Below are 22744 nucleotides of genomic sequence, written 5' to 3'. Positions count from 1 at the left end.
GGCAGGAGGGAGAAATAACAAAGCAGCACAAAAAAACTCTTGGGAGTAATCCATATGTTCATTATTGTGGTGATGGGTTCGTGGATGTATACGTATGTCAAAAATCATCAAACTATATACTTTAAATATGAAGTTTTTTGGTGCGTCTGTTACCTCAAAATCAAAAAGGCTGTAAAAAAAATCTGCTGAGAACTTTAATAGAAAAGAAAAAAATGCAATGGTAACTGGAATATAGAGTAAAGTAATGACAAGCTTGGGGTGAGAAATTAATCCAGACAGTCCCCTGATCTAAGCCCTGAAAGGTGTGATGGGTAAGGTTGACAGAAGAGAGAAGGGACCCCTGGTATGGTAAACTACCACCTGGCTCTGCCAAGGCCCGGGCTCTACATCCTGCAGTGTAGCAGAGTGGCCAGGGAGCTGGTCTTTAGATGCTGTCAGCGCCCGACAGCACCCCTGGGCGCCAAGACCTGTTGTAACAGAATTTAACGTAGCCAGATTTGTCCTTAGTGCCTCTTAATTCTCCTCTGCCCACTTGAGACTTAATTCTGCGTCTGGGGTCCTCCACGAAACCCTGCCAGTATGTTGCTGTTTGGTAAGTAGTTGAGGGGTACACTCCGCATTCAGGGGGCGCTGTATCACTTGAGCAGCAAGGCAGGAAATGGGTGAGAATGATGTTTCAGAAAGACCCCTCAGTAGCATGGATAGTAGATGCTGAAGGAGTTCAGAGGAGAAGTGGTTCCCAGGGGACTGAAGTAATATGCAAGGACTCTGTCCAGTTGTCCTAGTGAGAATTTGAGCTCCCTGAAGCAGAAAGGTGGAGAGGAAAGGAAGCTATTTTAGGAATCAGAAGACACAATTTCTGGTTCCACTTCTGTCAAGCTCAACCTTTGATCTTAGACAAATCACTTAGCTTCTCTGTACCTCTAGCTCCACCTGGAAAATGGTGATAGTAATATCACCTGTCTGCCTTTCATTAAGACCTTTAGACAAAATGTCTCATTTTGTTAAGATTGTTCTTGGGGCAAGCAACAAAAATCAACTCTGGCTCACTTAGATTAAAAACAAACAAACACAAAGGATGCTGGGATAAGGTTTGCTAAAAAGAATGCTAAGGAAGAGGTTTAACAATCAAGCCTCCAGAAGAGCATGTTCCAGGACAGCTCCAGGGGTCTCACAGGCAGGGGCTGCTCTGCCATCACTGTGACTCCAATCTCTAGCAGCTCCCAGTCTATGTCTGTCACACTAAAATTCCAGATTCCAGGAGACAGAATCTGATTGGCCCAGTCTGGGTCTGTTCTCCACTCTCACATCAATCAGGTATGTCTAGGGGCAGCATCATGTAGTAATGACATGACTTCTGGGCATCCTTCCCTGCGTATCGGAGGCAGTTCCCAGAGAAGTTCCCATTGCTGTGATCTGGGTAGTCACCCCATAAGGTTCCTACTACACAATACTTTACAAACAAAAAATAGCCTCCCTCTTCTGAATTTGCCGTAGAGGTTAGCATGGTTGTGAACAAATAATAAGCCTTTCATACTTAACTAATTCAAAAAAGAAAACAAAAGTTTATTCTGGCAGAAGTGGTCAAGTAGATTGAAATCAGAAGGGATTGCAGGCCTGGTGGTTTAGCTAAGAGGCACTGCCTTCATCCACACATGAGGTGTATGGCTGCGAGAATGGGGAATCAAGCTGCAGAGCAAGGAGCCGCTGTCGCTGTGATTGATTGGATGTGGGAAGTGAATAAATGAGAAAAAAGTCATAAATCATCCTTTTTACGAGCCCTGGGAAAGTGCACCGTTGACAACAATTGAAGGCTGGGAAGGTGTGTCCTTTGGAAAGGAAGATAATGAACTCATTTTTTAACACCAAATTGCTGGGTCCTAGCTGTGATCTTAGTGGTGATGCCCTTGAGAGAACTAGATTTAGGTAAGTAGAGCCCTGGGAGGCTGACGCAGAGTCTTGTGCTTTATCCCTTCCAGACTATAAAACCATAAAAACAAGTGAGCTCCCAAAAAGATATTTCCCAGTCCTAATCCTGGGTACCTATAAATGTGACCTTATTTGGAAATAGCGTCTTTGAAAACATTTTTAAGCATCTCAGGATGAGATCATCCTGAATTTATGGTGGACACCAATGACTGGTGTCCTTATAAGAGAAAAGAGTGGGAGATTTGAAACACAGAAACACACGGGAAAGGCCATGTGAAAATGAGGCAGAAATTGGAATGATGTATCTAAAAGCCAAGGAACGCTAAGGATTGCCAGCAGCCACCAGAAGTGAGGAGAGAGCATGGAACATACCCTCCCCCAGACCCTGAGGAAATAAGGAAGGAGAGCAGCAGGTCACCAGCAAGATCTGACCAGAGCTGGAAAGTGAGAAGAGAAAGAGAAAACTCAGAAAGGGGCAAGAAAGAGAACCCGGGAGTATTTACTGAGCACTGCCTCCTGGGCGCTATCCTAAGTTCCTCATGAGATCTTTTTGGTGGCAAGTAAGAGAAATAGAGTATAGGCAGCTGAAATCAAAAGGGGAGATTTGTTCTTAGGATAACTGAGTGTTCCCCAGAATTCTATGACAAGAAGAGCAGCCTGCTCTAGGAAGGGAACGAAACCAGAAAAGAACCGTTCACGGACTTGGAGATAACTTCCTCTCCATCTCTTACTGTTGCTGCTTTGTAGGTATTTCCATTTTTCCCTCTCTCTTCCCAAAATTGGCTCTCTCTGTTACTTTGTCATTAGGGCCCGGTGCTCCCAAATTTAAAAATTTTTCCTTTTAGTAGATCTGCCAGACTGAGATTGAAGCCCTTTGTCTCAGTTCCAGATACCTAAGAGAGAGAATCTAATTGACCTTGGTGCTAACTACTGGATGGATGAGCTGTGGTTAGTGGAACAGAAGGACTTAGCGGAAACGTGGCTGTGAGGTGCCCGTTCCTATGGGCCAGGGGCAGTTTCCAGAGAGGCTGGGTAGACAACTCAGTATGGCTTCTACTACAACCACTTACATTTGCTCATCAACTCCCTGAGGTATATCTCATTTCCTCCATACAGATAAGGAAACTCAGGCACAGGGAAGTTACATAATGCGTTCAGGGTCACGCAGTGAGCGAGTGGCAGAGCCAGTGCTCAAACCAAGGTGCTATCTAGCTCCAAAGCCTGTTTTCTTCTATCACTCTGCAGATTTTTCCAGCAGAGCAAGGCAGCTTTCCCTCTGCCAATTTGGAATTTGGAAAGTTAGTCCTTTTCTATGACAGGTAACATCATAATATTAGGCACTATAGTAGAGATGGCTGGTTTAGTAGAAAGAGGAATTCAGATGCCTAAACCAGAAATAATCGTTAGTAATGAAAATAATGAACAACAGACACTATCTAACAGTTATTGAGGGCTATTAGGTATTATGAATGAGCTCATTCAGTATTCACAACCACTCCAGGAAGGAAAGTAGTACCCTTATCTCCTGTTACAGGTGAGGAAACTGAGGCACAGGAGGTTAAATAACTTGTGTCAGCTCAAACAGCTGTGAAGAGGCAGAGCCAGGCCTCAGGCTCTGGCTCTGGAGAATAAACTCCTAGCCCAGCCACTGTCCTGTGGCCAGTCTTGTGGAGCCGAGGAGCAGGGCCTGCTGAAGGACTCGCTGCTGTTCCTGCAAGCCATCCACATCTCTGATCATCTGGCCTCGTGACTTGGCAAATTCTTGACTCTCTGAAGTTCTTTCGCTCTCATTGCAGAGGCTGGTGGTGGAGGAGCCCCTGCATTCTGTCTTCAGTCCTGTGCGCCAGGAGGTCTTTATCACCATCGCTGACCTCAGGTGATGCCAACATGCCCCACACATGTGTCCTGGTTCCTCATTCTGGGCCAATACCAGAGCCAGCATATTACATATTTTTAACTTCTGAAAACTATTTATATAGGGAAGGGGAAGCCAAATCCATGTTTTTCTGTAAGAACTTTGATTTCATGGATGCTGCCATCTATATCTGAAAGACCTTAATGGAACCCCTTTAGAGTTCAGTTTTGTCAAAGTACATTCAGTGCAAAGTTACTTCCATATACGCTTCATGACATTAGAGTTCCATGGTCCAAGAAATTTGGAAGGGCTGCCTGCTATTTACCTCTCTTGGAGATTTGTACTGCACATTAACTGGTTAAAGGTCCCAAGAAGTCCTGTAGTTAAAAAGGTTTTTTAACTTGGTCTAACCCACCATTCCCCGAACTAACCAACATGCAGCAGAACACACTTTGGAAAATCATGGTGTACTACATTAGACTGTAGCAGGCTTCCCTCCCTGGTTGGACTAGAGGAAAGCCTGGAAGGGTGTCACTCCAGTGAGCTCTGTGGAGGTGAGGAGGGAAAGGGAAGAAGGATGGGGGCTCTGAACCTGAAACTCTTCCTCTAAGCTTTTGTGAGCTTTATCTACACAGACTGACAAGTATGCCATTTATCTTTCCCTCAGAGTGATGTACCAGTCAGTCTACCCTTTCCTTTTCAGTTACCTTGATCCCTGCTTATCAACGTCAAATCAGACTCTTCCCAAACTGTCTTTTCTTAGTTACCAAAATGTCCATTTGCTGTTTGGCTCTGAAGATCGAGCTGAGTTGTTCAGTCTTATCACGAAAAGTATAATCACTCTGCCATCTGTAACGAGTCTGACCCAGCTGCAGGAAATCACACCCAGTGGGCCCTACAATTCAGAGGTAACTCTTGCTTTGCTTTGTAACTTGCCAGCCACAGGGTCAGCTGATCTTGGCCTTTTGAGAGTGCATTTGATTTTTTGGAACTAGCCAAAAACCATTTAAGCCAAGTCTCGTGAATAAAATAGTTAAATAGCTTTTTTTCTCTTTATTTTATCTTCTTTCTTTTCCATGTCATTCCTTCTTCCTTGCTTTTGACTTTAAAATAAGGTGAGAGTTGCTGGGGCCAAGGGCAGGCCACCCCAAAATATCCCACAATGGCATATTGATTACTTCGAATTAAAGTTACTTGTTTTGACTTAAAGTTTTGATCCTCCTCTCTCTGCTCCCCCTGAAAGCAGGAAATAAATCCCCCATGTGAAGAGTACTCTTCCCATACCAGGAGATAGAGACATCCTCATCACCAGAGCCAGAGAATTCAGGGCTGAGAAGACTGCATAAATAAACCTTGTTAGTTTTACTAATTTCCTACCTCAAGTCTAAACTCTGTTTAAATTCCTCACTAATTACATACACCAAACCTAAGTTTCTTTGTCCTCTCAGTTCCTCACAAATTTATTGTTTCTTTGTGTAAAAAAGATATATAAACTGCCTGCTTTGTTCACTTTCTGAGTGTCATTTTTATGATGATTTCCCATACATGCATATTAAATTGGTTTTTTCCCCTGTTAATGCGATCTTGTGTCACTTTTATTAGTCTAGCCATAAGAAATCAAGAGAGGTAAAGGGGGGAATTTCTTCCTCCCGGACAGAGTATTCATATCCTTAGCAGATATTTAGAATTAGCATGTGCTAAGCATCATGATAGGTGACAGAAATACAGCAGTAAGCACTCATCTGGGGAGCCTGTGTCCTGGTGCAGAGACGCAAACTGCTGATACACAGAATATCAGGTGGTGATAAGAGCTATGAGAAAATAAAAAGGAAAGGGGAGGATAAAATGTTCCGTGATTGGGAGGCTCAGGGCCTTTTCTACATAGGGTGGTCAGGGAAGCCTTCCTGATAAGGTAACAGTTGAAGAGAGAGGGTGTGTCTGTCTCTGGAGGAGCAGCTTTCTGGCAGAGAGAAGAGGAATGCAAAGGCTTTGATTTTCTTCTGCAGCTAGTAAACCAGTTGGTAAAGCAATTGCCAAAGGGAACTTTGCTCCCCTTTGTTTCAAGATGTCAGAAAGAGCCACAAGTCAAACTTGTATCTTAATGACCCTAAATAATTCCCCAAATGTAGTTAGAATCAGTTAACTGTTCCCCATGATGCTGAGGAGTCCGTTTAATATGAATATATATTGTTTCACCTCAGGTCACAAACAGCCTACAAATACTTTTACGCTGGTTCTGCACATTTAAGGAAGGTCTCCAGATAACGAGGAAAGCCTTAAAAGTGTACCGTGCTTGGGGAACTTCGTATAGGGGAGCATCACTGATCCTGTGCTCTTTCAGTGTCTCTACAGGCAGACGTTTCAGGCATTCTCTGAGATGCTCCAGAGTTTGGTGGTTAAAGACCCACATTTGGAAAATCTTGATACCATTTTTAAGGTAAACGGAAGATCAGGAGAGAATGGGAAACTATTCCTATTAACTGGTGAAAATGGAAGAAGAAAATGTGGATTAAGTTTTAAGAGATAGCTGAATAGTTAAGGGGATCAGCTATCAGTTTTGAGTCAGACTTGGGTTCAAATTCTGACTCATTGCAATTCATTGGTTATAAATTCGGCAAGGACTTTAATCTCTCAGTCTTTTTTCTTCACCTTTAAACTGAGATAATAATTACTATGAGTATTGAATAAATGGCCTTCAATAAAGGGTTTAAATGGTTGCTATAATTTTTCCTTAAGTTATTATCAGTTACTACCATAGAAGGGTTTCAGTGACCAGAGAACAGAGTCAGGTTCGTGAATGAGTAAATAGGCATCTGCCTACCAGGCAAGATTCAAAGTCATTAGTGACCACTTGCCACCACCTGTACGGGTTCTAGTGCATGCCATTCCATCATTAGGGATTTATTCATCGAGTGCATTTACTGCAGTTCAAGCAGGTTGCTCTCTTACCGCTTTTAAGATGAAGATATCCCAGAAAGGAAGAACCCCTTAAACTGTTCTTAATCATTTGAGTGTAAGTACAGATGGACATTTATCTTTGCCACAACCGACCTTAATGCTATTTCTCATTCCTCTTCTTCTTGTACATCAACACCCCAGGCAGGTTGGGTTTCTCTCTCCTATCCAGTTGTGCCTTATACTTTCCTGCCTTGGCAGCTTAATTCCAGCCGTTTCTTCCACCTGGAAGGCCACCTTCTTTATGCAGCTCCTACTCCTGGATATTATGCTCTCCATGACTCCTTCCCTGACTGTTGCAGGCAGATGCAATTTCTCCATCCTCACAGTTCTTTAGTAGCACATGATTAATTTTCTTTCTTTCAGGTTTCAGAAGGCTAAAAATATACAGAAGAATAGTATAAATAATTGAAGGAAGTGGAATGAAGGGAAAACAAAACTAGAAAATAAGCCCCTGTAGAAGCCAGACCGCTGGCCCTCTGGGTCTTGGTGCCTTGTTTGTCATCGCCTCACCTTCAGTTCCAACCCAAACTGGCGTGTATCCTTTAGGGAAGTATTTTGAGACACAGTAGTGACATGTGGCACTTCTCTCTCCATATTTTCTTCCAAACAGAAGAAAGATGTTATCCCAAATCTTCCTGATAACCCGTTTAGGCTCCCTTTATTTTTCGCAGCACATGGACCCCTGGTTACAGTCAGCCAAAGACCCTGAGCGAGAACGGGCCGCAGCCAGCATGGCTCAAGTTCTGAAGTGCTTATCCAGACACCTCAGCTTGAAGGTAAGCAGCCTTCAGCTGCAGAGGAAGAAGGATCCAAAGCCATCTTATTACTGCCTGTTTCTCCTCCTGTTTCTGACTCCCCAAGCTGGGACTCCTTGGTGCTCATGTAATATGGTAGCACTTAGCATTTTCCACCTGTCTGCCCTCTCCTGAAATTGGAGCAGCTTGAGGCCAGGTACTGCGTGTGTTGAGCTTGCACCCCCACTGCTTAGCACCAGAGCTGAAACACAACAATACAGTAAATGTTTTTGAGTGAATGAGTAAATAAATGTAACCTGAAAGTATCTGAGGGCTCACAGTGGCCGAGTCTCTGTGCAGTGTTGTATTTGAAGGAACAAAGTTCAGCAGGCAAATGTTAAGTGAATTTAAATATCTCCCAGCATCTCAGAGAGAACAGTTCGATGGTACCCCTTTTTAAATCCTCTCATTTCTCTGTTTCACTCTCTCAGTTCTCAGTTGTTCTGAATCCTATCCCATAACTCCTAAAAAAAATTCCCCAAAACTAAGATCCTCCTTCCAGGTCTATTCTTTTTTTTCATCTGTGAATCTGTCTTTCCTCTTTCCCAAGTAGATCTTGTAGGCACTGGAGCGCCTCCTGTTCTCCATCCATCATTTCTCTGGTCTGCATAATAAGGCCTGGGAGTTGGAAGAGAAGTTGGGGGTTAGGAATGCTAGGACCTATGCCAAAATTTTCCTTAGAGAATTTGTCCTTGGTAAAAATATTCTAACAGTCATGCTTAAAGGGACAGCATCCACTAACTTTCTTATTTCTCATGATGAAAATATATCCAGAGGCTGGCCCAGTGGCGTAGTGGTTAAGTTCCTGCACTCTGCTTTGGTGGCCCAGGGTTCACAGGTTCAGATCCTGGGTTCGGACCTAGCACTGCTCGTCAAGCCACACTATGGCAACATCCTACATAAAATAGAGGAAGATTGGCACAGATGTTAGCTCAGGGCCAATCTTCTTCACAAAGAAAAAAAAGAAGAAAAGAAAATATATCCAAACTTTCCACCTCATTATTGAACTAAATTCAGTCCCTCAAGCTATGCTACTTCCTTTTTTCTCTCTTTAGTCAAGGAAAGCAAGTAACTTCTGGCCATACCAGACTACCTTATTATTCTGTCATCACTGACTACCCTACTGTTGTTATTCTAATAACAATAATGTATTGTTCTTCCTTCTGCATTCCTTAACCTCTAATTTTGGCTGCAGATTAAACAAGAAAAGAGTTTCAAATGACTCTCTCCTATATAATCTCTCTCTAGGCCCTGGATATCTTCCTTAGCATTTTCTTCCTAGGGAGAATTGCTAATGTAGGGGTGCTGTACCTAGGTGCCTTTGAGGTATGTGAACATCCGGAAAAGTGTATGCAGAATTTTGTGTGGTGCAGTCTTCTGGATTTTTCTGAGAAGGTCCATAGCTTTTCTTAAATCAACTTTATTAAATTATAATTTATATATAATGAAATCCTACCAATTTAAGTGTACAATTTTGAAAACTGCATATTCCCTGGGTCCCTAACTTTTTTCCTAGTCTCAAATAAAAGATAGAGATTTAGAAAAGAGATTGTTAAAGAACCACTTTGTCATCAGACTAGGAACATAATTCTCCAGTGACCTTTTTTGTCTTAATAAAGTTGGGGGTCTTTTTGTATTATGAATATAAATATGTTTATTATAGAAAAATTTTTAAATATTTTTAAAAAGTAGAAGGAAGAAAAATTATCTTGTTGTTGTCATCCAGAGATAGCTACCATTAACCTTTTTTTATTCCTTCTGAGTACTTTTTTGTGCATGAGTGTGTTGGGATGGGGGCTTCCCCTTCAGTTCCTTCCAATGTGTTCTCTATATATAGCCAGAATTATCTTCTTAAAACCTGTGCCACTCTTTTGATCCAGCTGTTCTTGAATACAAGGTCTTGTATGATCTAGCTCCTGCCTGCCTCTCTACACCCCCTGACTTACTCCCCTACACTGGCCTCCTTTACATTCCTTATCATGTAAAGCTCTTCCTGCTTCATGGCCTTTGCACTTACTGCTTCCTCTGCTGGGAATGACCTTCCCCAACTCTTCACATAGCTAACCTGTCGTCATTCTTTAGCGCTCAGTTCAAATGTTTCCACCTCAAAAAGGCCTTTGCTTACAAATAGATCTACCCTTGCTCTCTATCTCATCACTCTCTTTCCTTCCTAGGGCTTCTTAGGTTCAGAGGTTATCTTGTTTGATTGTTTGTTTATTGACTTATTGCCTATTTCCCTCTAATAGAATGCAAACTTCATCAGTGATTGTGTTTATCTTGTTCACCGCATAATCCCCAGTGCCTACCACAGAATAGACCACATAGTAGATACTTAATTAAATATTTATTGAATAAATGTAAGTCAGCTTATGTCCCCTCTCTGCTCAAAACCCTCCAATGGCTAACCCTCCAATGCCTTCCCATGTCACACAGAATAAAATCCAAAATTCTTATAATATTCTGTAAGTTGTTATGCCATCTGGCCCCATCCTCATCTATCTCCTATTTTTTTTTGCTCTTTTTTACTTTGCTCCAGCCAACCTACCCTACTTATTCCTCAGAAACACCACACATACTCCCTTCTCTTTGCACTTGCTGTTCTCTCTGCCTGGAGTGCTTTTCTCCCAGATATCTATATGGCTTAATCTCTCATTTCAACATCAACAGGAAAGTGACGTCTTTCCTGACCATTCTAAAATAGCAGTTCCTATCCTTTTCTCCTGCATTTTTCTTCATCATAGCATGTATCACCATTTGAGACATAGTAAATTTTACTTTAATGTTTGTTATTTTATGTTCCTCCAACTACAATATCACCTCCGTGAACAGGGATGTTATCTTTTGTTCACTGCTTATATCCCCAGTGCCAACCATAGTGCCTTGCCCATAAGTACCATAGGCATAACCAGTTCCCGGATCATCATTGACACTCAGTGTTTGTTGATTGAATGTATGAATGAAGGTTATATCAGTGAATGAAAGATGTTAGACAGCTTTGTGTATATGTTACTATGTTTACTGTAAATAAGTTGTAGAGGCTGTTGTTCATATCTCTCTCTCTCTCTCTATATATATTTGTGTGTGTGTGTGTGAGGAAGATTGGCCCTGAGCTAACATCTGTGCCAGTATTCCTCTATTTTTTGTATGTGGGATGCTGCCACAGCATGGCTTGATGAGCAATGTGCAAGTCCATGCCCAGGATCCGAACCTGTGAACCCTGGGCCACTAATGTGGAGCCTGTGAATTCAACCACTACGCCACCGGGTGGGCCCCTCAGTATATTTTTATGAAGAGCCATAGAAGAAATTTCTTTTTGCCTCAATCCTAGGAAGAGTTGTGCTTCTTATCTTATGGGCAATGTGAATCATATTGTATATAAGATTGTGTGTACCTCTGCGTTAGCCCTAAGGAAGTTCAGAGCCTAGCTCCGTGGCCTACCCCAAAAGAATGATGAGTGTGCGTTCTGCATGCTAACCAAATTCTTAACTTCATTCATCTTTTCTACCTTCATTTTTTAATTTGTCCCACTTTCTTCACTATATCTCTTCTTCTGATGTGGTTTTTGCCGGCTACCTTACTATTTTTCTTTAGTCAGTCAAGATATCAATAAATAAAATTTTTAAATAGAATTAAATGGTACACCTCAACTTTGCATCCAGCTTTTTCACTTAGCAGACTAGCATATTTTCCTACCTTATCACAAATTCCTAGGATACTTTATCCCTAATGGCTATATTCACAGAGTGGCTATACCATAGTTCTCCTTGTTATTGCGCAATTATTTCCAATATGTGGTCTTTTAAAACAGTGCTAGAATGAACATCTTTATATACAAAGCTTTTGCTTTTTTCAGATTGCTTACTTAGGTCAGAACTTGCCCTATTTAATATCATGTGCTGGATATGTTGTATCTATACACGTTAAATGTTAACCTTAAAGAGATCCAAGGGCTGATTGGGACCCTTGCACTTCTCTGGAGTAGAGGGGGAAATGGAGTTACTTCTCAACGACCTAAATCTAAGGCATCAAATGCCCCTGTATTCTAATGGCATCTTTCTTTTTCTTCCTAACTAGCTTCCACTGCGATTCCAAAGACTTGGACACCTAGTGGCTCTGATGGCACTACTGTGTGGGGACCCACTGACAGAGGTGGCCGAGGAGGCTGCCGAGGGCACACACTACTTGCTGCATATCACGCTGAAGCTGAAGTGTAAGGCACTGCTGAAGGCAGCGAGGCCCTGAATAAATCCTCTAGCACAACACAAGCACAGTCCTCCATGTGTCCTCACTCCCCACATTCTAGAAAGACTTTTTACAGTAGCTCATAAGGGGAAGGGCACATAGTCAAAGGCAGAGAAGAAGCAGCACTGACTTGATAGAGTCCTAACAGTGGGTCTGCCCCATCAGAGGCAGCCATCTGCTTGGCCATCGAATTGGAGTAGCTAAACATGTGGACAGACTGGAGTGATTAGTTTGGTCAGAAGTGGAAGAAGTTCCTGCCATCATTCGGGCCTTCATTTATTTATTTATCCCATAAATGTTTACTGAATACTTACTTGAGATCTAACAGTAACCAGCATATAGTCTAGTGGGGGAGTCAGACAATCAAAGAATCAACAAATAACTCTGTTGTTACAAACTAAGATAACTGCTATGAAGGGAAATTACAGGGGCCATGAATGAGAATCAAATCTAGTTGTGGGGTTCAGAAAATGCCTCTCTGAAGATAACCTGAAAAATAAAGAACATTAGTCAGGTGAAGAGGTGAGAAAAGCATATGAGCCAGAAGGCACAGCATAAGCAAGGACCCTTGGGAGATAAGAGCTTTCGGAGTTTGAAGAATAGAAAGAGGACCATTTGGTCAAAGAATGAATCATCAAACCCCCAGTTAGCAGAGACTTCAGAAACATCTAAGCCAGCATGCCCCCGGTGTTTGAGTCTGAGTCCACTCTATCCCCACCAGCTAGTTGCCCGGCCTGGGCTTGCTCATCCTAAGGATAAGGAAGCTGTGTGCTTCCCAAAGCAGCCGTCTCATCTCTGGGCAGCTCTGAGTGTGAGCAGTGTCTACCAAGACATAGAGCCGTGGAGATGCAAGTGCTTACTTGCTCAGCATAGATTTCTGAGGCACTTGTTCTCAGGATGCACTGGTGAACAAGACACACAGGGTCCTTTCCCCAAGAGTTTATTGTCCAGTTGGAGAGATAATATGCTCAACCAAGGGCCCAGACACATGGGCCCCATACATAAATTTCCAGCGACCATGAGTCACAACAAAACGTGAGAAAACCAAGGCACTGTGAGGGCATGTTGGCAGGTTCAGTCATCAGCAAAACTAAACACATAAAAAGTTCTGATACACAGAATTATCAGACAGTACAGAATCGTACAATTTTTTGTGGGGACCTAAGCGTCATAGGGAGACCCCTCAAAAGTCCTCACCAGTGCGGGAATGGTTTAGCTCACCTTGGTTGTACTTCCAAATCACTCAAAAGCTCTGCTCTTTCAAAAAGCTCTTTTCTTTTTCTTTAAGCCCTTTTTATGGGTTGCTCTACAACAGAGGGGAAACAAATCAGCCTTCAGATTGACACGCACTCCTTCCCCCAGGCATTTTTATTCAAGTTTGAAAAAGACAAGAAGAGTGAGATCTTCAACCTAGAGATCAACCAGGCTTGCAAAATCAAGATGAAAGATATAAGCCAGAAAGTATTAATATTTCATTTTTTTCTCAGATATCACTCATGACAAGAAAAATCACCAAAGCTTGAAAAGAGCCATGAAAAAATGTCGAGAACTCCTAGAACTCTATAGTATTAAACGGTTCTACAGTTGTCCCTTCAAAATTGCCCAGGTAATCAGAATGGCTGAAGTTATAAAGGCAGACCATATGAAATGTTGCAGAGGATGGGCAGCAACCAGAAGTCTCATGCATTTGCTTGTGGGAATGTGAAATGGTAAAACCACTTTAGGAAAAGTTTTGATAATTTCTTATAAAACTAAAGATACAAAATTGCCCGAGAAGGTGCTCTCTAAACATTCCCTGATTTGGAGATGAGGCACCATGGTCTTGAGACTTCTACACTTTTCCCTATTAGTTTAGCGGTTTAGGTCAACCCATCACTGGGGCCAATATCTCTGTTTGGATATCTCTTCAGACAAACGGCTTCCATTGATGGCTCTCCTAACCCTAGCCAGGCTCTTGCAAATGTAAATCCTTGTCACAAAAAGGAGCTGCAAGAAAATGTAGTTGATCTGATAAGCCATACCCTTTTTAATTAATATATTTATCATTATTCAACACATATTTAAGCACCTACTGGGCACCAGGCACTATGTTAGAAGCTATAGAATAAAAGAAAACCTGCAGATCTTACTCATGTAGAGTCAAAGGTATCAGGTAATTTAAAATTCTCTGTGCATCAGTTTCCTCATCTGCACAATGAGGATCTGTAAAAATTGGGATAACTCAATTGTTGTAAGGGTTAAATACGACATTGTGTGGAAAATGCCTTGCTCAGTGCCTGTCACATAGTAAGTGCCCAGTCATTATACCTGCTATAATCATGTGAAGGACTTTATACACTGTCAAGTACAATGAGAAGCAGAATCACACTTCTTTTAATATATTGTCTCCAGACAAGGTCTTTTAGCTGTGCCTGGGACCCTGTCAGCTCTGTAGCTTTAGAGACTTTCCTTTAGTCCTACTCCTTTAAAAGTGTGACTCTTTCTGAAGATCTCGGTAATAAAACTTCTTTCTGAAAGTCAGAGCGGTAAAAGGCCATGCACAGACCCTAGCAGTAGACACTTGGGTTGCTTCCAGTTTTTCACTCTTGTAAACAAGACTGAAGTGAACAGCCTTGTACATCTTTGTACACTTCTCTGATTGTTAACATAGAATCTACTTCAGGACTCTTTCTATGGTATCATATATCTTGGAAGTTCATTTTCCCTAAATCATTTCAGGTCTTTGAAGTTTTTCTCGATTCAGATGAGCTCTACCAGTTTGTAATGACCACATTGGATGGCTTGAAAAATGTGAAACATCCCTGCACCCAGCAGTCAGCGGGAGAATTGCTGATAACATTGGTGAAAAATGCAGAGTCCCGATTTGAGAAGGTAAAAAAGCTCAGTGGCCATTTTCTAGGTTTGAAATACTGGCAAGACCTCTCCCCTGCTGCAGCTGCTGAGGTCTCTTCTGCTTTTCCTGTTCAGCTGAGAACTGCTGCCGGGGACCACGGTCAAAGCCTTAGTCCATTGGTCAGTGTCTAACATTCATCCATTCAACAAGCCTGTAATAAACAACCACTATGGATGCAACTAGGGAGGGAGATCTTTAGAAATCCAAGTTATGGTCTATATTTCCCAGAGATATAAAGATATAATTAACACATATGAGAATGTTAACTTCAATTTAGATCTTCATCTAGGTTAATTAAAGGTGTCAAATTTTAAAAAGTCAAGCTATCAGTGATCCTAGAAGGAAGCTGACTTGTAAGCTTAAAATCAAGAGAATTTATTTAAATCTGTCTAAAATTGTTACATCAAGAAATCACAATATGATTAGATCATCTAGAAATATGGAAGGACATACTGGAAGAGATAAAGGGATAAAGGTAGTTGTCTCTGGAAAGCCGACCTGGGGAATGGGCAGGAGAGAGCCTTGAAATACCACTGGACTTTTTAAATTGTGTGCATGTTGCACTTTGATAAAAGTAAAAAGTAATTTTTAAATGATGAAAACCCAGTTTTTAACCTATTAAAATAGCAAAAATGCAAAAAAAACAGTATGATGAGAGCATTGTGAGATTGGCACTTGTATCGGTTGGGTGCTTTCAGCTGTGAAATAACCAGACCATGAGAAGATAGAGAGTTTACGGTCTCATACACCAAGAAGGCTGGAAGTGGAGTAGATTTTCTAAGATTGGTTCAGGGACTCAACAGTGTTATCAAAGAGCCAAGGGCTTTTCCATCTTTCCACTTTGCCTGTTCGTTTAAGTCATAAGATGGTCACTGCGGCGTCAGACTTTATGAGCGGATAAGACAAGACTATCCAGCGAAGAGAGATGTTGCCTTCCTTTTGTCCCTTTAATCAGAGAGGAAAATCTTTCCCAAAAGCCCCCAGTAGATTTTCCCTCATGTTTCATCAGCCAGAGTCGCATCCCTTGCTCATCCTTAAACCAATTTCTGGCAGCTGGTGATAATGACAGCCATTTTATGTGAGGTCATTGAGGAGTGACTCTCTGAGAAGCTGACATTTCCACAAAGACCTGAAGCCATGAGTCTATGAGTGGGAAGAGTAGTCCAAGCAGAGAAAGACCAAAGCCCGGCGGCTTCTGTTTCCTTTACCCTGAGCGAGATAGGCATCACTGGGAGGAAGGCGGTGACTCCTCTGGTACTCTTACAGTCAGAGTGGAAAAAAACCAGCTTCCTTGCAACACTTTTATTAGTTCATCTTATTATCAAATCAATACATAATCATTAAGGAAAAATTAGAAAAAATATATAAGCAAAAAAAAATTCCGTCACTCAAAGACACATTATTAACATCTTTGTACATATGTTCTTCCAAATCCTTTTATATGCATATGCATACATACAGATATGTTTTAAGTAGTTTTGATAATAAACTTTTTAACAATAATAGGGGCTGGCCCCGTGGCCAAGTGGTTAAGTTTGCATGCTCCATTTCGGCGGCCCAGGGTTTCGCCGGTTCGGATCCTGAGCACGGACATGGCACCGCCCATCAGGCCATGTTGCCACATGCCACAACTATAAGGACCCACAACTAAAATATACAACTATGTACTGGGGGATTTGGGGAGAAAAAGCAAAAAGCAAAAAAAAAAAAAGAAGATTGGAAACAATTGTTAACTCAGGTGCCAATCTTTAAAAAAATAATAATAAAAACATTGTTTTAAAAGTCACCCCCAGGACCTCTTAGAAATAGCCACAATATTCTCAGTAATTATCACTGTCACACAGGATTAAGGTCTTAGTGATTTCTTTTCCTTCTTCAGGTGCCAGAAATTATGGATGTTATCTGTGCCAGGCTATCCATAATCAGCCAGCCTACAGTCCGCCACCAAATCATAAATACTGTGAGTTTGTTTATCTCCAGGCCCAAGTACACAGATGTAGTGATCAACCACCTTCTGTGTCATCCAGTACCATATGATAGGTAACAGAATCTGGTCCAGCCTCTGGATTAAATTGGGGTGTGTGACACAGCTGTCAGTATTGTGGAACATGGCTCCCCTCAGAAAACTAATGATATTCTTGTAGAGGAGATAAGATATAGACAGATACCTACAATATAAATAAAAATATAATGCATGAACATAATGAAACAATCCAAAAAATCCAGAAGGAAGAACATTTTACAAGACAGTTGGACTGAACTCTTCAAAAATGTTAGTGTCGTGAAAGAAAAAATGGTGCTGGGGGCACTGTTTTAGATAAAAAAACACTAAAGAGACATAACCAAATGCAATATGTGACTTTGATTGGATCCTGGATGAAAACCATAAAAGAAAATTGTGAGAAAATTTAAATATAGACTCTATACTAGATTATCAAATTATTTTCTTAGATGTAAAAGATAATGTGGTTATACAGAAGAATGCCCTTATTTTTAGGAGATAGATACTGAAGTTATTTAGGGGTGATGTCTGCATGCAATTGAGAAAGATTTAGCCAAAAAGTAAATAAATATGTACATAAAAAATATATGCGTAAAGTATAAATATATGCATAAATAAGAATGGAATCAGAGAGAGGAACAAACAAGATGCCTTTTTTTAGATTAGTGGTTTTCAGAGGGAGGCAGTCTGGAAGGCCCAGGAGACGCCTTGTGGGGAAGGCAGTGCATCATGAGGAGAGGGCTCCAGGCCCCCACTCCACTTTAACCAGAGCAGCTCCTCTTTTTATCTGCTTTATATATTGTGATTGTGGGTAATTATTGTATTTGAAGAAAAGATTTCTCAGCTTTAAACTGTTTGAAACCACTTTCAGTGAATAGTTCTCACATAATGGCTTGCTGTAATGCTGATGTTTTCTGTAAGCTGAGTTAGACATTCTACCACTAAATCAAAAGGAGAACTTGTACCCATCCATGGAGAAATATGAGTTAATTTAGATTAAAAAAAATCTTCTTACTTTTCTATATTTCACTAATACGTTGTTTTCAAATCTTTCGTACTTGCTTCAAGTTATCTACAATAGATTCTTGTACAAAATATCTGATTTAGTACAAAATATTAAATGTATCTAGTTATTTTAAGAGTAATTTCAGCATTATTTTATGGTGTGTGTTTGTTCTAGCTCTTGGAGGACTTGAGAACCACTGCTTTAGATCGTATGAGAACTGTGGAATCTGTTAGAAATGGAAATGACTTAGTCAGGAAACTTCATTCTGATTATATTTTTGGTCATTTGCCTGAAGTCCGTTAGTTGATCTACATACAGATTGGGGTGATTGTTCTTAGGAGTCTTTTCAAGGCATCTGCTATGTGCACGGTGCTGCTAGGCACTGGAGAAATAATGGACAGGACATGGACCTGGCCTCAAGCAGCAAAGTCTGGTAGCAGACACAGACAAATAACAAAGGATCCCAAAGCAAAATAACAGAGTTCTGTGGAAGTCCCTAGGAGGGGACTTGACCTAATTAGATGAAGGATTGGGGAAGAGTTTCTGAAAGAAGGGCTGCCTCAAGCTGAGCTTTCAGTGTAAATTAGCCAGGTAGATAGTGGGATGGTGGAGTGGAAAAGGCCTTCCAGACAGAAGGAACAGCGAAAATGAATGCAAGGAAGGTATGAAACAGATTGATGAGTCCCAAAGTGATGGTGAGCAAACAAAAACCATGTCACAGCTACAGAATCACTGTCACTGGAGGTGAAACCTGTTCCATATTTTTAACAAACTCTCCAGATGACTTTTTTCACACTAAAATTTGTGAACCATTGGCTAATAGGCCAATGTGTGTGTTTTCCTAATTTAGATGAATTCTCAGCACACTTAACAAACGTACAGCAGACCTAAGGCATTTTTGAAACACTTCTTTCACAATAAATAACTTCTCAAAATACTTCATTTACTCCCTCAGGAATTCAGAGAAAAAAAGAAGGTTAAGTAAGTATAGGATTTCTTAGTTTCATCCCAGAAACGAATGTTCATATTCCACAATCTCTTTCCCCAGCCATGAGCCTTTTCAGCATCCCACATTGCTTTTCTGGCCTTCCCTTTAGGAATCCTTTAGGATCTTCTTGCTTTGTTTTATTTACATATTACATCATGAGAATAGGGAGTATAATATTGGAATAGTTTTAAGCCTCTCAGTTTTTAGAGTGATTCTGATGGAGAGAGTTGGAAGACCACACTTTAAAAAACACTGACTCTAGCACACAAAGATACCTAGGTAGATTCTGAAAATAAAAGAATGGATTAAAAGCATGAGTAATTCCCAGTCTTCCCCCAGTAATTTTCCTCCACAATGTTTATATAACTCTCAGGCCTTACCTTTGAGTCAATGGTAGAAGAGATGTTATTACAAACTGTCTTTCTTTGAGGAGACAAAGGGTCTCTTCTGAGGAGGATCAAAGCCTTGTTTCAGGGCTTGACCTTAGCCAAAATTTGAGGACCATAGACTGCATTGAATAAGTATGTCTTTGAATGCTTTCTGTGAGCCTGGCATTGTGCTAGGTCCTGAAGGATTCATAGAAGAAAAGCCAGACATAATCCCTGCCTTCAAGAGGGAACAGATATAGACAAACATACAGAGAACTGACAATAGTACATTTAAGATCGAGGCAACCTCTCAAAGGAGGCATTCTTAAAGTGTTGGGGGAACTCTCAAGAGCAACATGGTGAAGAAGCAGCAAGGCTTCACAGAAGAGATGACACTGGAGCTGGACCTTGAAGGATTTTGATGGGCAGAGCAGAGTTATGGAAAGGGCTTCCCAACTTAAGGAAATAACATAAGCAAAGGTTTAGGGTTTTCAAAGGCCATTGTTTGTTTGGTAAAGGTGAATAGTCTGGGTAGCTCCAGCACAGAGTATGTGCTAGGGGAGTTGTGAGAGTGAAAAGGTAGGTTAGGACAGTTCATGAGTGGTCTTGAAGTCCATGCTGTGGCAATGGGAACTTGAGTCTATCAAACCGTGGGAGTTACTGTTAGGAAATCAGATAGGAAGTCTTTTGATACCCTGAAGAACTGAGCAGATAGGAAAACCTCTTATAGATTGGATCCCAAACAGATTCCAGGGAGGTTGTGGTCATGGTAAGCCTATGATAAGCCATTGTCTTGAATCCTGTTACTCTGGGATCTCTAGGCATCTGGCTGAGTTGTGGAGAACTCTGGAGGTGGAGCTGCCCAGCACAACCTGGATTCTGTGGAGGCTCTTGAGGAAGCTGCAGAAGTGCCACAATGTGCCCACGCAGGAGAAGATGGCCTATGTGGCTGTTGCTGTAAGCCGTTGAGCCCCTCCAACGTCAGCCCACCATGCTCCCCTCCTAGGACGACTGCCCAACGCCCCATCTGGAGAGTATTCCTTTGGTTCCTCTGGAAGTTTGCTTCTGTCATGCATTTATAAATCTACAGTGTCTCTACCAAGGGATTGACATGGAGGGAGCTGGAGAGAGTGAAAGAATCAGTATGGTTTCCTATGTTGCAACATGCCTTCCCTCATCCTTTAAAAATAGTTAAGAGTAGGGCTGGCCCGGGGACGCCGCAGTTAAGTTCGCACGTTCAGATCCCGGGTGCGGACATGGCACCGCTTGGCAAAAGCCATGCTGTGGTAGGTGTCCCACATATAAAAGTGGAGGAAGATGGGCATGGCTGTTAGCACAGGGCCAGTCTTCCTCAGCAAAAAGAGGAGGATTGGCAGCAGTTAGCTCAGGGCTAATCTTCCTCAAAAAAGAAAAAAAGTTGAGTAATACATCATCATAGTAATGCTAATAGTTCATCACAGTTAAGAGTAATACAAACTCATGAAAAAGAATTTCAAATAATATAGAAAAGTATAAAATAGAAAGCAGGGCTCCTCTTTGAGCAGAGATAGGTAAACTTTTCCTGTAAAGGTCCACATGGTAAATATTTTAGATTTTGCAGGCAACATAGAGTCTCCATCACATATTCTTTGGATTTTTTTTTTAATACAATCCTTTAAAAATCTAAAAAGCATACTTAGCTCATGGTTATATCATCTCCATAAAAATGAACTTTCTAGAAGTGCTTATGCATATAGAAACTTTTTTTGTATGTATTTGGTAAACTTTTTTCCCCCATATGTTTTTTTAAATAGACTTTATTTCTTAGAGGAGTTTTAGGTTCACAGCAAAATTGAGCAGAAAGTACAGAGAGTTCCTATATACTCCCTCCCTGCTAGACACACAGCCTGCCCCACTATCAATATATACATTTTTACTTTATTTTCTTCCCTACCAGTTTACGGTTCAGCTTTCTCTGGCCTAAGTTATTACCATACGTGTGTTTTAGCTTCCAAAATCATTTTGACATCTCTAATGTATTATTGTCTCCTCTCCTATTCTGTCTGTTCTTGTGGGTTTATACCTTTTTAAAAATCCCTATAATGTCATTTTAGTGCAGTTTTAGGGAGTTAGGGCAGATAAAAGTATATATTTAATCAGGTCAGTCTATAAATTGTATATGTATATTAATAGGATCATACTATATATTCTGTTTGATGATTTGCTGTTTTTCATTTAACAAAATATGAACTAGGGGCCGGCCCAGTGGCGCAGCGGTTAAGTGCACACGTTGTGCTTCTTGGTGACCCAGGGTTCGCCAGTTCAGATCCCGGGTGCAGACATGGCACTGCTTGGCAAGCCATGCTGTGGCAGGCGTCCCACATATAAAGCAGAGGAAGATGGGCACGGATGTTAGCTCAGGGCCAGTCTTCCTCAGCAAAAGGAGGAGGATTGACAGCAGATGTTAGCTCAGGGCTAATCTTCCTCAAAAAAAAAATGAGCTATATTTCATATCAATATATAGTGCTCTCTGTTATCTTTTTCATGCCTGCATAGTAATTTATTTATTTTTAATTACCTTTTTAAAAATAGGTAATACTTGGGGCCAGCCCCGTGGCCTTGTGGTTAAGCTCAGCACATTCTGCTTCAGCAGCCCAGGTTCACTTCCCGGGCTGGACCTATACCACTCATCAACCATTCTGTGGCAGTGACCCACATACAAAATAGAGGCAGATGTTAGCTCAGGGCAAATCTTCCTCAAGCAAAAAGAGGAAGATTGGCAACAGATGTTAGCTTAGGGTGAATCTTCCTCAGCAAAAAAAAATAGGTAAGGGGCCAACTCCATGGCTGAGTGGTTAAGTTCACTCATTCTGCTTCTGTGGCCCAGAGTTTTGCTGGTTCAGATCCTGGGCACAGACCTAGCACCACTCATCAAGCCATGCTGTGATGACATCCCACATGCCACGACTAGAAGCACCCACAACTGAAAATATACAACTATGTACTGGGGGACTTTGGGGAGAAGAAGAAAAAATAAAATCTTAGAAAAAAATAGGTAATACATGGTACAGAACCATTTATTTCACTATCACGTTTCATATTAGTGAACATTTTGACAGTTTTCACACTTCTGCCATTAAAACAGTGCTCTAGCAAACTTAATCATGCATACATAAATTTTGTTATACATACCCAATTATTTTCTTAGAATAAAGTCCATTGAAGGGAAGTTTCTAGGTCAAGGGGTGGACTTATTTAAACTTTTGATAATGTTCCCAGATGGTCCTCTAGAATGTTGCCCTTCTCCCAGTTGTGTGTGAGAATGCCTGTTTACCCACACCCTCACCACACTGAGCCTTACCAGTCTTTTCATTGTTGCCTAGCTGATAGGTGAAAAAGGAACATGTTTTAATTATTATTTCATTTTGGTGAAGTTGAACATTTGTATATTTTTTTAAAAATTATTTTGTTGAGGTCTTATTGGCTTTTAACATTGTATAAATTTCAATTGTACATTATTATATTTCACTTTCTGTATAGACTGCATCGTGCTCACCACTAATCTAGTTTTTATCCATTACCATAAATATGTGGCCCTTTACCCCTTTCACCCTCCCTGTGTATGTTTTTTTTTTCTCTAAAGATTGGCACCTAACAACTCTTGCCAATCTTTTTTTTTTTTTTTTGCTTTTTCTCCCCAAATCCCCCCAGTACATAGTTGTATATTTTA

The 22744-nt window shown here is 41.1% G+C and overlaps 1 protein-coding gene across 1 annotated transcript in view; it reads left to right on the top strand.

The window, feature by feature from the left end:
* Positions 1–22744, top strand: part of MROH8 (maestro heat like repeat family member 8) — a 51724-nt gene that overhangs the window by 13715 nt on the left and 15265 nt on the right. The window contains exons 5-13 of the mRNA XM_046679039.1: positions 3726–3805; positions 4548–4692; positions 6126–6221; positions 7414–7518; positions 11611–11746; positions 13266–13384; positions 14497–14649; positions 16551–16711; positions 19857–19992. Coding sequence (XP_046534995.1) covers positions 3726–3805; positions 4548–4692; positions 6126–6221; positions 7414–7518; positions 11611–11746; positions 13266–13384; positions 14497–14649; positions 16551–16711; positions 19857–19992 — 1131 coding nt within the window. The remainder of the gene's footprint in view (positions 1–3725; positions 3806–4547; positions 4693–6125; positions 6222–7413; positions 7519–11610; positions 11747–13265; positions 13385–14496; positions 14650–16550; positions 16712–19856; positions 19993–22744) is intronic.

The sequence above is a fragment of the Equus quagga genome, chromosome 12, assembly GCF_021613505.1.
Source record: "Equus quagga isolate Etosha38 chromosome 12, UCLA_HA_Equagga_1.0, whole genome shotgun sequence".
Classification (NCBI taxonomy): domain Eukaryota; kingdom Metazoa; phylum Chordata; class Mammalia; order Perissodactyla; family Equidae; genus Equus; species Equus quagga.
Note: the sequence above shows the minus strand (reverse complement) of the source record. Positions and strands in the feature narration are given on the sequence as shown.